General features: G+C 43.1%; 1 protein-coding gene across 2 annotated transcripts in view; it reads right to left on the bottom strand.

The window, feature by feature from the left end:
• Positions 1-15,184, bottom strand: part of DNAH7 (dynein axonemal heavy chain 7) — a 498,098-nt gene that overhangs the window by 214,398 nt on the left and 268,516 nt on the right. For both annotated transcript variants that reach the window (XM_077448738.1, XM_077448739.1), the window contains exons 40-42: positions 9,464-10,336; positions 7,266-7,495; positions 3,546-3,876 (exon numbers count right to left, since the gene is read on the bottom strand). In XM_077448738.1, coding sequence (XP_077304864.1) covers positions 3,546-3,876; positions 7,266-7,495; positions 9,464-10,336 — 1,434 coding nt within the window. The remainder of the gene's footprint in view (positions 1-3,545; positions 3,877-7,265; positions 7,496-9,463; positions 10,337-15,184) is intronic.

Genomic DNA, 15,184 nt, shown 5'->3' with positions numbered 1-15,184 from the left:
CGCTCAAACTTAGCATGGACGGACATGGCCACACACGACGGACGAACAGTTTGCTGAAACCGTGCGCGATGACGTGAACGGCACGTACGACGGGACGAAAAATACGACGTCCTATACACTGCAATGCAACCTTCCGACGTGGAAATCCTTTCTGAGCATGCGCGAGACTTAGTTGGCCGAACAAGCCTACACACGAGCGAACAGTCCGCTGAAACCTTGTTTCAGCGGACAGTTTTTCGGAATTTCCGTAAGACCTTGTTCGGCCAACTGTCCGCTGAAACTGTCCGCTGAAGCCCCACACACGAGCGGACTGTCCGCCCAAACACTGTTCAGCGGACAAGGTTGGGCGAACAGTCCGCGCGTGTGTACGCGGCCTAAAGGTGAAAACTCATGAAATTTCTTTGCTGCTTCAACTAACATGTAAACGGAACTCTGTACTGAGGGGACTGGGTTTGGAGTGGGGGGGCGGGGGGGGCAGCCTGTGCTGAAAGGGAGTCTCTACTGAGCAGGCAGGCTGGCAGGGAGGTGTGTGGGGATATGGTCTTGGGGAGGGTAATTTTAGTTGTACTATATAAAGTGGCCTGTGACTTACATACTGTGAACCCTGTACTATAGACTATGGGTTCCCAGAGGCGGAATACTTCTCCAGGTCCCCGAATGTCACAGGGTAAGCTGTGCTCCACGAGATCTCAGGCTGTTACCTCCCACCCTTCCCCCCTCAGTGGCCATCTTGGACACAGGGCCTAAGACCATGGCGGCTGCGACACAGACAGCTTCCGGGGATCCGGTGACTGATGGCCCTACAGGTGCAGAAATCCTGGCGGCAATCAATGCTACTAGAGAAGAGCTTACCGGTAAAATAGATTTCTTAGCCATGGATAGCAGCCTGATTAGGCATGATCTAGATAAGTTCCGCTCCCACGTGTTGGAAGAGAAAGACCAGATATTGAGGGTGGAAAACACAGTCCGGACGGATTGGACAGACCTCCATGCCTTACAAATACAAGTGAAGGCACTTTAGGAAAAGGCCATCCATACCGAGAATCGCCGCCGATGCAAAAATATGCGGATTACCAGAGTGTGCGAAGGGGGCCAGACCGGTGGAATTCACTGAAACTGAAACCTTCCTGGTGTAATTAATAGATCTGCAAAACCTTCCTCCTACTGTTTTTCCCCCAACACCACTGGTCCCTGGGGCTCCAGCAAGACTTTTTCTACTGTGTCTGCTGAATTACAGAGACCACGACAGGATCCTGGTGGCTGCCAGGAACAAGCCGAATCTCTATTACAAGAATTCCAAGATGCTGCTTTTCCTGGATTACTCTCCCGAAATTCAGCATTGCCGACGGTCATTCACAGATGTCTGCAGATGCCTAAGAGAAAAAGGTATCAAGTTCAGCCTGTTGTATCCTAGTAGGCTTCGGGAGTTGGATGGAGATCGTGCATGCTTCTTTGAATCACCAGAGGTGGCTTCCACCAGTTTTTGTGCCTTACTGTTACAGCTTTTACAAATACAGTTTGTCCTATCTGAAAGAGTGGTTTCCTGGATTTTGGTCCCTCTCCTCCCACCGGAACCATAGTGGATTGATTGTTACCTGGTTGCAATTTATTGCTTTGTTCATTTTGGGATTAAGTGTCTACCTCTTCCCTTCTTATTTTTTTTTGTTGTTTTTTTTTTTTTAAAGAATTAATTGTACAGTGCTATGATGGTGGCTCGAGTTTGTTTTGCTGCTTTTCAGATTCTCTCCTGTCCCTGGGTTGCTCGCACCCCACATGAATCTTCTCTTTCCCAACTATGGCCTCAAATGTCTTTGAAGAGCTGAGAATTATATCATGTAATATTAGAGGCCTAAACTCAAAATTCAAAAGAGCCCTATTATGGCAATATCTCAAACCTCAGGCCACTCACATAATCCTGCTTCAGGAAACACATCTCATGGGCAGCAAAATGATGGCTTTGAAGAAGCTCTGGATTCAAAAAGCCTTTCATGCCCTGTATGTTCCTCCCCCCTTTTCATCTGATGTATTATATGGTATTCTGCAGAGGATTGTTCTGTATTTCCCAGCTAAACTCCTAATAAAGGGAGATTTTAATTCTACTCTTTCTCCTACCCTGCTCCAGCTAAGCAATTTTCGGGAGATCTGGAGGCTTGGGCTCAGGTGGCCGGTCTCAATTAAATATGGAGATGGAAACATCCCTTGGAGAAAATTTATTTGTTTCTCTTCCTCATTTAAAACCTCCTCACTCATCGACCTGGCTTTTGCCAGCCCTTCTTTACTGATGGATGTGTTGACTAAAAATGAGTTGCCTTGTGGATTATCAGATCATTGCCCATTAGAACTGGTCCTCCTCACTCGGCCCAATCGAGATGGATCCTTATGGCATCTGGCAGCCCATTGGATTTCCCACTCAGAGATCTCTGAGAAGACTCCCATTATCTTACAGGAGTACTGGGAGATGAATGCGGTATCATTCTCTCCACCCACAGAGTGGAATGCTATTAAAGCGTTTACAAGGAGCCACTATATTTCCTCCATAGCTGCAGTTAAGAAGGAACAGGCCTCTAAGGTGTTGTCCCTGCAGAATACAGTATTAGACCAAACCAGCTGCTACAACTCTAACTCTACTGCTGAAAATTTTGATCTGGTTGCTTCTGTTAGAAGAGAACTGCAATTACACATGGCACAAAGTCACCAGGTTATATCTTTTTAAATGTAAACATTCTTTGAGCAGGGGGGTAAAAATTGTCAATTTCTAGCCTCTCTTCACCCTTGTGTCTTCTGTATAGTTGACAGGATTGTCTATGTGGCTGCTGATTGGTCGGTGCCATCCATGTGACGGCGTTGACTAATTAGAATGCTCCAAAATGTCCTCCTGACGAGGGATGTTTTGGACATTCAGCTCTGAGGATTTCTAAGCCCCTGACACTTGGTGGCCATATACTGGGGCTTAGAACCGGAGATTTTGGCGGTACAGGTCAGCAGGGCTGGGGGGGGGGGGACCTGTGTAAGTTCACCTTACAGAATTTTCTGTAAAGGTGAACTTACCCTTTAAATAAAAGCCTTTTTAATCCATACGGTATCACACGATGAATGTTTACTTCTCCTTTAATGATAACGTGTAATTGGTGCAAATGCCAATGAGGGAGAGAACCAGTAGAGCCACTGTTCTCGTGCACAGCACTGGATCAAGATTGGGATCAGGTAAGTATTGGGGGACAATGCTGCACACAGAAGGTCCTTTACCTTCATGCATAATGCATGAAGGTAAAAAAAAACAAAAAACTTCAGCCTTTACAACCATTTTAAGTTAATATTAGCTTTGTCCAAGTAAAATGCTTTCACAATTTTAGAAAGCTCATTTTTTGGCTGGTTTTGAATGTCAATGAAATGTAACTTGTTCCTTTAATGTTTTATAAACAATAACAAAAACTAAAACAGCTGCTTATCTACAGAATTGGTGTGTAGTATAGCAATCATAATATCTTAACATGTATACCAGATAAAACATCAATTCATAAATAATATGAACAGGAGATACCCACCTGTGGAGTAAGGGTGTTCAGGGCAGCCAGAGCAGATTCCAGCAAAGGCAATGCTGCAGCCAGCTCGCTGTCACATTCATCCTTGATTGCTTTGGCAGCCGATGCTTGTTCATTAGCTACTGCTTCATCTGCTTTCACAATCTTCTCTGTCTTGGCCACCTCAATTGACTCTCTCTCAATGACTACCATCGTCTCATTCACTTTTTTGCTGGCTTCCTTCAGCTGTGGCTGGAGAGCTTCCAACTCACTTTGCATTGTAGTGACTTGGGATGATGCAGATTCCAGCTTCTGTAAGCCCACTTCATATCGCTGTTTCATTTTCATTACTTCTCTGCAAGAATTGAAATAATTTTACCCTGATTATATTAAATTACTGAAGTATACCAAGACATGTCCAAGACTATTGCATAATCAGTGCTTCTATGCACTCTGTCAAAGGACTACCAGCAGAATAAGTCTGTGGGGCCAATTCTCTAATACACACGAGCGGAATGTCCGACAGAAAAAGTCAGACGGAAGCTTTTCATCATATATTTCGATCGTGTGTATGCCTCATCTGACTTTTTCTTTTTCAAAAATTCGGACGGACCTAGAAATAGAACATGTTTTAAATATTTCCAACGGAACCAATTCCTATCGGGAAAACCACTCGTCTGTATGCTGTCCTGACGGACCAAAAACAATGCATCCTCTGAATCAAGTACGAGGTTATTGGCTACTGGCTATTGAACTTCCTTTTTCTAGCCCCGTCGTATGTGTTGTACATCACCACGTTCTTGACAATCGGACTTTGGTGTGATTGTGTGGACGGTCGGAAAACCAGTCATGTGTACGCGGCATTAGAGATAAATATTGCATTCATTTTTGCCTTAAATTAACTCAGTATTTATCTCAAAGGTAGTCAATTCACAAAAAAATGCATTATTTAACAAATAACTTAAATAGTTATATTTTGCAATATTTAGCACTTAAATCTAGTGTTATTTTTACATTGTTTTATCACAAGATAATATTATTTTTAGATGAAGATTGTTCTAGGAATGAAGGTAAATAGAAATATTGTGAAACTATGAAAATATCTTAGGTGTGCCCTCATTCACCTTGGTTCACACTGGTGCGATTTCTAATGTGAATTGGAATACATTGAATTGCATGACAAGTGAAATAACATCAGTTTCTATAGAGCCTATTCAATCCAACTTTGAGTGAGTTTGGTGCGATGCAGTGCGATTTTGTGGTCCATAGACTTCAATGGACAGGCATCAAAATTGCATCTGCATTCTTTTTTAACCATTTTACAATGCAGTTTGTGTTGGTTGCTAGAAGCATGTGTCCCTTCAGCAGCAGGGGGGAGTCATCATTTGTGCTGACTTTTTAACAACGATAAGTCATCCCTGCTGTCAGTGGGGGATTCTCTGCTGACAGCAGAATGTAAACAAAAGTCGGCATTAAAAAAAAAAGAGCATGGAGAACCTCCCCTCAATCCATACCAGGCTCTTAGAGTCTAGTGTGAATTTTAAGGGAAATCCCACACCAAAAAAAATGTGGAGTCCCCCCAAAAATCCATACAAGACCCAAGCATGCAGTCAACAGGCCAAGAAAAGGAGGGGACAGTTGAGAGCCCCCCCCCTCAACCATACCAGGCCACATGCCCTCAATGGGGGGACATGTTGACGAGGACAAGGGCCTCTTCCCCACATCCGAGGACAAGTTTTTTTGTTTTGTTTTTTAATAAACAAACTGTTTGTTTTATTTTTATTTTTTTCGTGTATGAGTAGGGGGTACCAAGTACCCCATACTAATTCACATTGAAAGTGATAGGATATAGAGGTCCCCTTCTTAACCACTTCAATACAGGGCACTTTCGCCCCCTTCCTTCCCAGCCCAATTTTCAGCTTTCAGCGCTCTAGCGCTTTCAGTGACAATTGCGCGGTCATACTACACTGTACCCAAATGAAATTTTTATCATTTTGTTCGCACAAATAGAGCTTTATTTTGGTGGTATTTATTCACGACTCCGTTTTTTATTTTTTGCGATATAAGCGCAAAAAAGCGGAAATTTGGAAAAAAAAAACAATATTTTCTTTTTTCTACTTCAATAAAAATCCAATAAAATCAAATTTTGTCATAAATTTAAGCCAAAATGTATTCTGCTACATGTTTTTGGTAAAAAAAAATCCGTTAAGTGTATAATAATTGGTTTGTGTGATCACGGACATATGTACGCAAATGATCATGTACATATGTGTGCAGGTGATCACGTACATATGTGTGCAGATAATCATTGGGACATGTGATTTTAGTGGGACATATGTGGGGGACATGTTTTTATTATTAGGGACATGTGTTTTTATTATTTGGGGACATGTATGTTTTGGGGACATGTGTGGGGACATTGTGTTTATACTGTGTGATGTGTTTACTGTGTGGTGTGTTTACTGTGTACACTAGACTGGTGATCAGTGAGTAAAAAGCTGTAAAAAGCAGCTCATACTCACTGATCAGCAGCCGGCTGCAGCGATCTGCTCTCCTCTCCACAGCGATGACTTCTGTGTGAGGAGAGGAGGAGCCGATTGCCTAGCAACCGGCTGTTTGTTTACATCACATGACGGCCGTGATTGGACACGGCCGTCATGTGATCAGGAGGGCCAATCACAGAGCCCTCCTGCCGATCTGAGATGCGGCGTGTCCGGGTGACACGGGCGCATCGGGATCGCGCCGCTGCGCGGGCGCGCGCGCGCGCGATCCCGCTACTCCTGAATGACGTTCCTGAACGTCATATCAGGAGTAGGCGGCTCCCACCCGGCCGTATATGTGCATTGGCCGGGTGGGAAGTGGTTAAAGGGGGCTTCCAGATTCTGATAAGCTACCCCTGCACCCCCACAACCACCAGGTCAGGGCTGTGGGGAAGAGACTCTTGTCCTCATCAGCATGGGGCGAAGGTGCTTTGCTATGGTTCAGAAGAGGGGGACGCCTGCTTGTCTCCCTCCCCCTATTTTCTGGCCTGCTGGGCTGCATACTTGGATAAGGCTCTGGTATTAAATTTGAGGGCAATACCATGCTTTTTTTTGACAGCTTCTTAACCTATGCCAACAACAGGGAAGAGTCACTGGTTGTTAGGATGCCAGCGTGTACCAGCTCCTTAACAACATAGTTACATATCCCTGATGAATTGACTTTATTATTGCATGCAGTATTTCTAACAAAAACCACATATATTGCATGTGATAATCATTAGTGAGCTGGCCCCTATAAGCTTTATGTGAAGAGAACTCATATTGGTAGAGACTTCAACTTTTAATTGAATATACTGACATTTTTTAACAAGAACTAAAATATTCCAATATGAAATGTAGTAATAATGTAAACCTGCATCACTTTTAAAAAATGTGTTCTCTTGGAGCAAGGAAGGACAAAACAACTATTTTGGGAGTAGCTGCCATTTACTGCATTCAACACTATAAAATAATGTAAAATATTCACTGGAATTCGAAAACGACTCTGATACTAAAAAATTTGACATACAGATTTGATTATCTCTCGATCAACGATTTAATCCTAAATGATGTTGTTTCTGCTGTGTCACTGTAAATCCTGACAACAAGCACCAGTTAATATATTAAAATGTGGTTTGTCCCTGCATTGGTGATTTGTATGTCTTTAGGCTCTGTCATACTAAAATCCAATAAATGATCTGCCTGATCTAGTGATAATACTTACAATCGTTTTTTCTCCAGTAATGTTTTAAATGTAGAGATTAGTTCCAAATAAGATGTGGGTGTAACATAATTATATCTCTGTAGCTCCATGCGGAACTTCTCAGACAGGTTAATGGTAGAAGTGTGGAAGATTTTACACATGTCAATGCAACCATTCTTAATTTCTTCTGACATTTCTATATCTTCTAAATAGCGTGTTGCTACGGCTTGAAGTGCATCTTCTGGCCAGGTCTAGAAAACAGGTTTGAAACAGAATATTATTTAAAGAAATTAACCAAGTATGACATAAAGTCATGATGACCACATAGCAGTTAAACTCCATATTACCAAAAACAAAAAATAATATTATTGAAACATAACTCAGTGTGGGCATTCCCATAGTTACATTTCTGTCCATTTTCTCCTAATATATACATAGAATTTTAGTATAACCCCTAATTTTCTGTTGTTTAGAATATCCTCCATTAGTGTGATTTCCTATATGGGATAGCAAAATAGCTTCACACTATCAGATTTTCTGCAGATTTTTTCCTTCAGATTTACCAAAACCATATAATATGAGGTCAAACCTTAGGAGTTTCCATTTATATGCAATCAGACAGGCCCTTCCACTACAGGGTTTTTGGTAAATCTGAAGACAAAAATCAGCAGAAAATCTGATAGTGTGTATGGGGCTTTAGTGGTAGCCTTGCAGTGCTTGAAAACTGTGTTTAAGTCCTACCAGGCACACCACTTGCAAGCAGCGTTGACCAGTTGATACACAGCATATTACGCCTTATCAGTTACACATACTCAACACAAAAAGGCCAGGTTCCCATCTATTTGTGTCCGCTTTTGTGCATTTTTTAAATGCCTTGTAGTACACATATATGATTCTATTTGGCATCACACCACATGAAAATGAACAGAAAAATGGAAGTGCATCATTTTTCAAACAGCAATGGACCACAGAAACCCAAGCAGCTTTATTGAATAAAATGCATTGTTTTGATTTAAAGTGCATGAGACCTAAAGAATACGTTTTCATCACTGTAAGTATGCAGGTGGGAGTAAAAGCATGTTCACACCATGTCCATTAAATAGGAAGTAAACCCTGATGGGTTTACTTCTTCTTTATCTCCCTGCAAAGGTAAAGCATAATGGGCTACTATGCATCGCATAGTAGCCCATTATGTGTCACTTACCTGATACAGGAGCCAGCGATGTCACCGCTGTCCCCTGTAGTACAGAGCTTCCATCTTCATCCGGGTGTCACTGCTCCGGCCACTCACAGCGGCGGAACAGCGATTACGTCACTCCCGCGCATGCACACGGGAGCTGCCACTAACGGCATATCGCTGTTAGCAGCCCCATGCACCGTAGATAGTAGTGGCTGTCTTTTAGTAAATATCTCCTAAACCGTCTAGGTTTAGGAGATATTTCTTGGACCTACAGGTAAGCCTTAATCTAGGCTTACCTGTAGGTCAAAATGGTTTGTAAGGGTTTACAACCACTTTAAGCTGCATTGATCTGCATAGATAAATCTAGGCAGATCAATGCAGGCTCAATGCAAGGACACATAGAAAACACGTGTTTTCTATGTGCCCTGTTCACACTACAGGCATACCCCACTTTTAAGTACACAATGGGATTTATTTACTAAAGCTTAAAAGTGCAAAATCAGGCTCACTTCTGCATAGAAACCAATGATCTTCTAACCCCAGCTTGTTGAATTAAGCTTTGGTAATAAAACCTGGGAGCTCATTGGTTTCTATGCAGAAGTGAGCCTGATTTTGCACTTTCCAGTTTTAGTAAATAAACCCCATTGTGTACTTAAAAGTGGGGTATGCCTGTATTTATATATGTGTGTTGGTACAATGTGCTGAAAATGCAGTACGTTTCCTTTTTTAGACAGTTAAACTCACCACACTGTATGTCACTACACCACTGCGTGTTAGAACATGCCACAATGCATGTAGTATTATGTTATAACAGTTCAATAAAGTTAAAAAAGTAAAAAAAAAAAAAAAGTAAACAGTGTGATGCATTGTAACAATGCACTTCACCATCTGCCCCTACCCCAGCACAAAGCACAAAGCAGGCTGGTGTAAACGATCCCTAAATCACAACTATCCATTGTATTTTTTCACATGGTCACGTGCCATAAGTAAATGCATGTGTTTAATCAAAATTTAATAGTAATGATATTTAAAAAATTACCTGAAACCAATCAATTGTACAGCAGTTAACAAGAGCTGGAAACTTCCGGAGTCGGTTTCGGAATGCATCTCCTATAGGACTCATTGCAAGAACGATGTGCAGCTGATCCCGACAACGGTCAATGAACAAGTTGAAAAGGGCAAGAGGGCTACCATCAGTTTGTTTTAGTTTATCTCTTTGCCGGTCTATCTGTCGCATCCTTTCACATATTTCTTGTTTCTCATCAGGTGCAAAAAGATTTGGAACCTCTCCAGCATTGAGCAAATTATTAATATCTTCCAAGAAAGATTCTTTCTTAATCTGTGAGTCTGTAAACAGAAAAACACCCGGCATTTCCCCCTCAGCAGACTGCCTCAAAATGAGTTTTAAGTCCTCCCTCCATTCAGTAGTACCGTAGCTCTTTGAGATTTCCACTTGGAAAAGTTTTTGGTCAGCCATGTGAACAGCTAATCGAGTGACGGACTGACGGCCACTTCCACCAACGCCAACTAATAAGGCATGGCTACGAGGCTGTTTCAAAATGCGTGATATTCTACATATATGTTCAATCGCAAATCGGAATAAAACCAAATTCATGGGTTTCTTACTAATGTTATTAAATTCTTCCAAATGGCTTTCCACGACTGAATATAGTTTATCAAAATTGGTTATTTCTTTGTAATTTGTATCTTCCCTCTTAAGGTCATGGAAATCACAAAACATTAAACTGCGTATGTCATCCTCCTCAACCTTGCCATCATTGTTAAAATCTAGATGCTGAAAGAGTTGATGAAAGTCTTCTCTCATGTGGCTTTTCACAACTTCCTCGATATATCCAACAAGCCAAGATCGATCTGCATTATCAACAAGTCGGTCATAGTAAATGCGAAGGATCTATAGAATAAAAAAATATTATAGTGTTAACAAATATTTATGCGGACAAGGCCAGCGGACATGCATCAAACTGAAATGATTGTTATCTTCAGTAGCGGTAGCAAGGTTCATTCCATTCTATACAAAAGAGAATATACATGGTCTGGGTTCAAATATATAAAGTATAGCCATTTTTTGTGCTGCAAATCTTTGAGCATATCCAATTAACACACCTGAGAAGGAAGCAGCCCGCTTGCAAAGTCACGACACTCTTAAAGCAGAACTTTAACCATAACAACTTGATAAAAAAACAAGAGTTCTTTAGGAAGGAACATACATTCCACATTATTAACTATGCTACCAAAATTTATGTTGGCTGTAAATTGCCTCCAGAAACGCTCCTGTTTCAGCCCCTGAACAGCAGTACATCTTTAGGCTATAAGCAAATCCAGCGGCTCAGATTTTTTGCACAATGCCAAAAATGGAGAGCAACTGAGTATGTGCAAAGCAGGGTATGCCCCCATACACACGGTCGGACATTCTGCCAACCAAATCCGTTGGATTTTGTCCGACGAATTTTGTCCGAAGGATTGTGTCCGAAACTGTTGCATACACACGGTCGGACCAAGTTGTTGGAAAATCCGATCATTCAGAAAGTGATGACGTTATTTCGTTACGACGGGACTACGTTCAGGCTAATAGCCAATAGCTTTGGTGTAGGAATTTGATCTGAGCATGCGTGGCACTTTGTCCGATCGGAATTCTCTACACATGATCAGAGTATGTCCGATCGGACCAGTTTGTCTGAAAATATTTCCAACAAGTTGGAAAATTGGGTCCGACGGATATTCAGACGGAATCAGTCCGATGCATACCACACACAGTCGGATTATCCGACAACACAGTCCGATAGGACACATTCCGACGGATTCTCCGACCGTGTGTACAAGGGCTTAGACAGTGTATTACTGGATTTTAAACAGTATAGGCACTTATTTTTAATGTTTTACATAACTATACCTGCAAAAGGGGCCAGCCTAAAGTGATCTAGGTGAACTTCATTTTCCGACTTTCACTTTAAAACTACCCTTTGTGCTCCTGACTTCAAACACTCTATGAATGCTGGTAAGTCCATGCAAAGACATTTTTATATGCCTTCACAGAATTTCACATGTTTGCTCCTGTGCCTCTGGTCTCCTTGCTGGGCAGAGCACTCTGCAGGAAGACCAGCAGACTAGGATGTGGGCAGACAACAGCACTCTGCAGGGAGACCAGAGGATTAGAATGTGGGCAGAACACAGCACCCAGCAAGGAGACCAGAGGATTAGGATATGGGCAAAATACAGCACCCAGCAAGGAGACCAAAGGATTAGGATATGGGCAGAACACAACACCCAGCAAGGAGATCAGAGGATTAGGATGTGAGCAGAGCACAGCACTCTACAGGGAGACCAGAGGATTAGGATGTGGGCAGAGCACAGCACCTAGCAAGGAGACCAGAGGATTAGGATGTGAGCAGAGCACAGCACTCTACAGGGAGACCAGAGGATTAGGATGTGGGCAGAGCACAGCACCCAGCAAGGAGAGAGGATTAGGATGTGAGCAGAGCACAGCACTCTACAGGGAGACCAGAGGATTAGGATGTGGGCAGAACACAGCACCCAGCAAGGAGACCAGAGGAATAGGATATGGGCAGAACACAGCACCCAGCAAGGAGACCAGAGGATTAGGATATGGGCAGAACACAGCACCCAGCAAGGAGACCAGAGGATTAGGATGTGAGCAGAGCACAGCACCCAGCAAGGAGACCAGAGGATTAGGATGTGAGCAGAGCACAGCACTCTACAGGGAGACCAGAGGATTAGGATGTGGGCAGAAAACAGCACTCTACAGGGAGACCAGAGGATTAGGATGTGGGCAGAGCACAGCACCCAGCAAGGAGACCAGAGGATTAGGATGTGGGCAGAGCACAGCACTCTACAGGGAGACCAGAGGATTAGGATGTGGGCAGAACACAACACCCTGCAGAGAGACCAGAGGATAAGGATGTGGGCAGAACACAGCACTCTACAGAGAGACCAGAGGATTAGGATGTGGGCAGAGCACAGCACCCAACAGGGAGACCAGAGGATAAGTATGTGGGCAGAACAGAGCCCTCTGCAGAGAGACCAGAGGATTAGGATGTGGGCAGAACATAGCACCTAGTTATTCCCTAGTCTATTGCCAATCATGGCGTGTGATTTCAAATCGCAGATATCCCGCACATTAGTGAATTCTGCATTCAGCTATTTCAGCTCTGCTTTGTCATGGTGCATTGTACAAATGCCAAGAGATTTTCTGATTTCTGCTGACTTTAGAATCACCATATCTACCCCTGCTATAAACACACACAATACAGAGGGCACCTTTTCGGCCTGCCATCTGACACCTTCGTTGCTTCAGTGTTTACACAAGCCTTGTAAAAGATGATTTGCAGGGGGTGCTGACTGTTCACTTTGCATGAAAAGAGACAGCTTTTAGTAGTCAGGCATGGAGGGCTCAGGGTCAGGAGGCAGCTCAGCACTTCCAGAGGGAACAGTAATGAGAGGAGAGGATGAGAGTCATACAGCGGACAGTTAAACAAGCAGAAAGATCAGACTAGAGGAATCCACAGGTGGTGAGAGTCAAAGTACAGGGAGCATCAGACACACAAGGGGCTTCTACAACAGTGCTTGGGGAAGAATTACGATCACTCCTGGATCCTCAATAATCATATATTGACCACACATCACTTCCCTGCAGTCCCACACTGATCCACTGAGCTGTGTTGGCTCTCTGCCACCCCCTGCAGGCTGGAGGGAGGAGAACACACACTCTTCTCTCCAGCTATCTTACTGTTCTTAAGCTGACAGGTGGTAAACCTAGACTCAGGGCTATGGGCACTAGATTCGGAACTCCAGCCTCAATAGCCACCTGCTAGTGATGCCTATGGTATTAGGACAAGAAGTTCCTGTGTCTGTGTTTTATCATAAATATGTTTATCCGTACAGGTAACACATCAGCTTCCGGCGATCACATGACTCTTCGGCTCTGTCTCTTCTCTCCTCTCCTCTCCTCTCCAGCTGACATCATTGGCAGTGCTGCCCCCCCCCCCCCCAAGCCACTTGTGCCCAATCAAACACAGCCACTTGTGCCCGTCAAATGCAACCACTTGTTGACAGATTCTCCCACCTGAGCTGTGGATCTCTGCAGCTCCTCCAGAGTTACCATGGGCCTCTTGGCTGCTTCTCTGATTAATATTCTCCTTGCCCGGCCTATCAGTTTAGGTGGACGGTCATGTCTTGATAAGGTTGCAGTTGTGCCATACTCTTTCCATTTTCGGATGATGGATTGAACAGTGCTCCATGTTCAAAGCTTTGGATATTTTTTTTATTACCGAACCCTACTTCTCCACAACTTTATCCCTGAGCTGCCTGGTGTGTTCCTTGGCCTTCATGATGCTGTTTGTTCACTAATGTTCTCTAACAAACCTCTGAGGGATTCACAGAACAGCTGTATTTATGCTAAGATTACACACAGGTGGACTCTATTTACTAATTAGGCGACTTCTGAAGGCAATTGGTTCCACTAGATTTTAGATAGGGAAATCAGAGTAAAGGGGATGAATACAAATGCCCGCCAAACTTTTCACATATTTATTTGTAAAAAATGTTGAAAACCATTCATCATTTTCTTTCCATTTCACAATTATGTGCCACTTCGTGTTTGTCTATCACATAAAGTCCCAATAAAATATATTTACATTTTTGGTTGTAACATGATAAAATGTGGAACATTTCAAGGGGTATGAATACTTTTTCAAGGCACTGTATCTATTCAAGAACCTAGGATTAAGTTTATATGCCCTAATGATCTTCCCCATTGTGAATATCCCAAGGGTGTAGCTGATGGGACCCAGGTCACACGCTGTGTATCAGAGCTGCTATCAGCAGCTTTTTCTACAGTGATTAATGTTTTAGGTGTTACATTGTTAGTGCTAGGTAAAACATAAACAACGTTAGGTCAACAAAGATAGATACATTATAATTAACCACAACTGTCACGGGGAAGCTAATTACAGTGGAATTTCTAATAGAGCTGCTAAAACAAACCTGAAAATAGAAAATACGTTGTTTTCATTTGGAGGTGTTAAAGTGGTTGTTAAGCCACTTGTATAAAATGCTTCCATCCCCTCTGTATTAGAACAATAATTTCCCCTGTGCCTGTGTTGTATCATAAATACCAGTGGTCGCCCATGCACTGTGGGCGCACGTGTGCTGCCCCCCATCAATGCGCCCGGCCCCTTTCAGGACGCTGGACGCATATTATAATGTATCTATCTTTGTTGACCTAAGGTTGTTTATGTTTTACCTAGCACTAACAATGTAACACCTAAAACATTAATCACTGTAGAAAAAGCTGCTGATAGCAGCTCTGATACACAGCGTGTGACCTGGGTCCCATCAGCTACATCCTTGGGATATTCACAGTGGGGAAGATCATTAGGGCATACAAGTATAAGGGCCGGTTCACACTATTGCGATGTGAGAACCCTGCGAATCAACTGCGGGTTCCCGCATCGCACCCGTCGCACACTGTAGTTCACACTACCATATGCAAACGGCTGGGGAGTGTCATTATATGTTAATGACAGCCCCATTTCAGTTTGCATATTGCACTGCGAACTGACAGTTCAGACATGAATCGGATCACATATGTGTGAACACGCATGCGATCCGATTCTGGTCCGAACCGAAAAAAGGGTCCTGTGCATGTTTGCACCGAATGCGGTTTGCGATATCAGCCATACTATCTGTATCGCTGACATCGCACCCGCACAGACATTGCATG

The sequence above is a fragment of the Lithobates pipiens genome, unplaced genomic scaffold, assembly GCF_037356315.1.
Source record: "Lithobates pipiens isolate NorthernLeopardFrog02 unplaced genomic scaffold, aLitPip1_a1.2 Scaffold_22, whole genome shotgun sequence".
In the NCBI taxonomy this organism is placed as follows: Eukaryota; Metazoa; Chordata; class Amphibia; order Anura; family Ranidae; genus Lithobates; species Lithobates pipiens.
The sequence above is the reverse complement of the archived record's forward strand: the minus strand, read 5'-3'. Positions and strand labels throughout refer to the sequence as shown.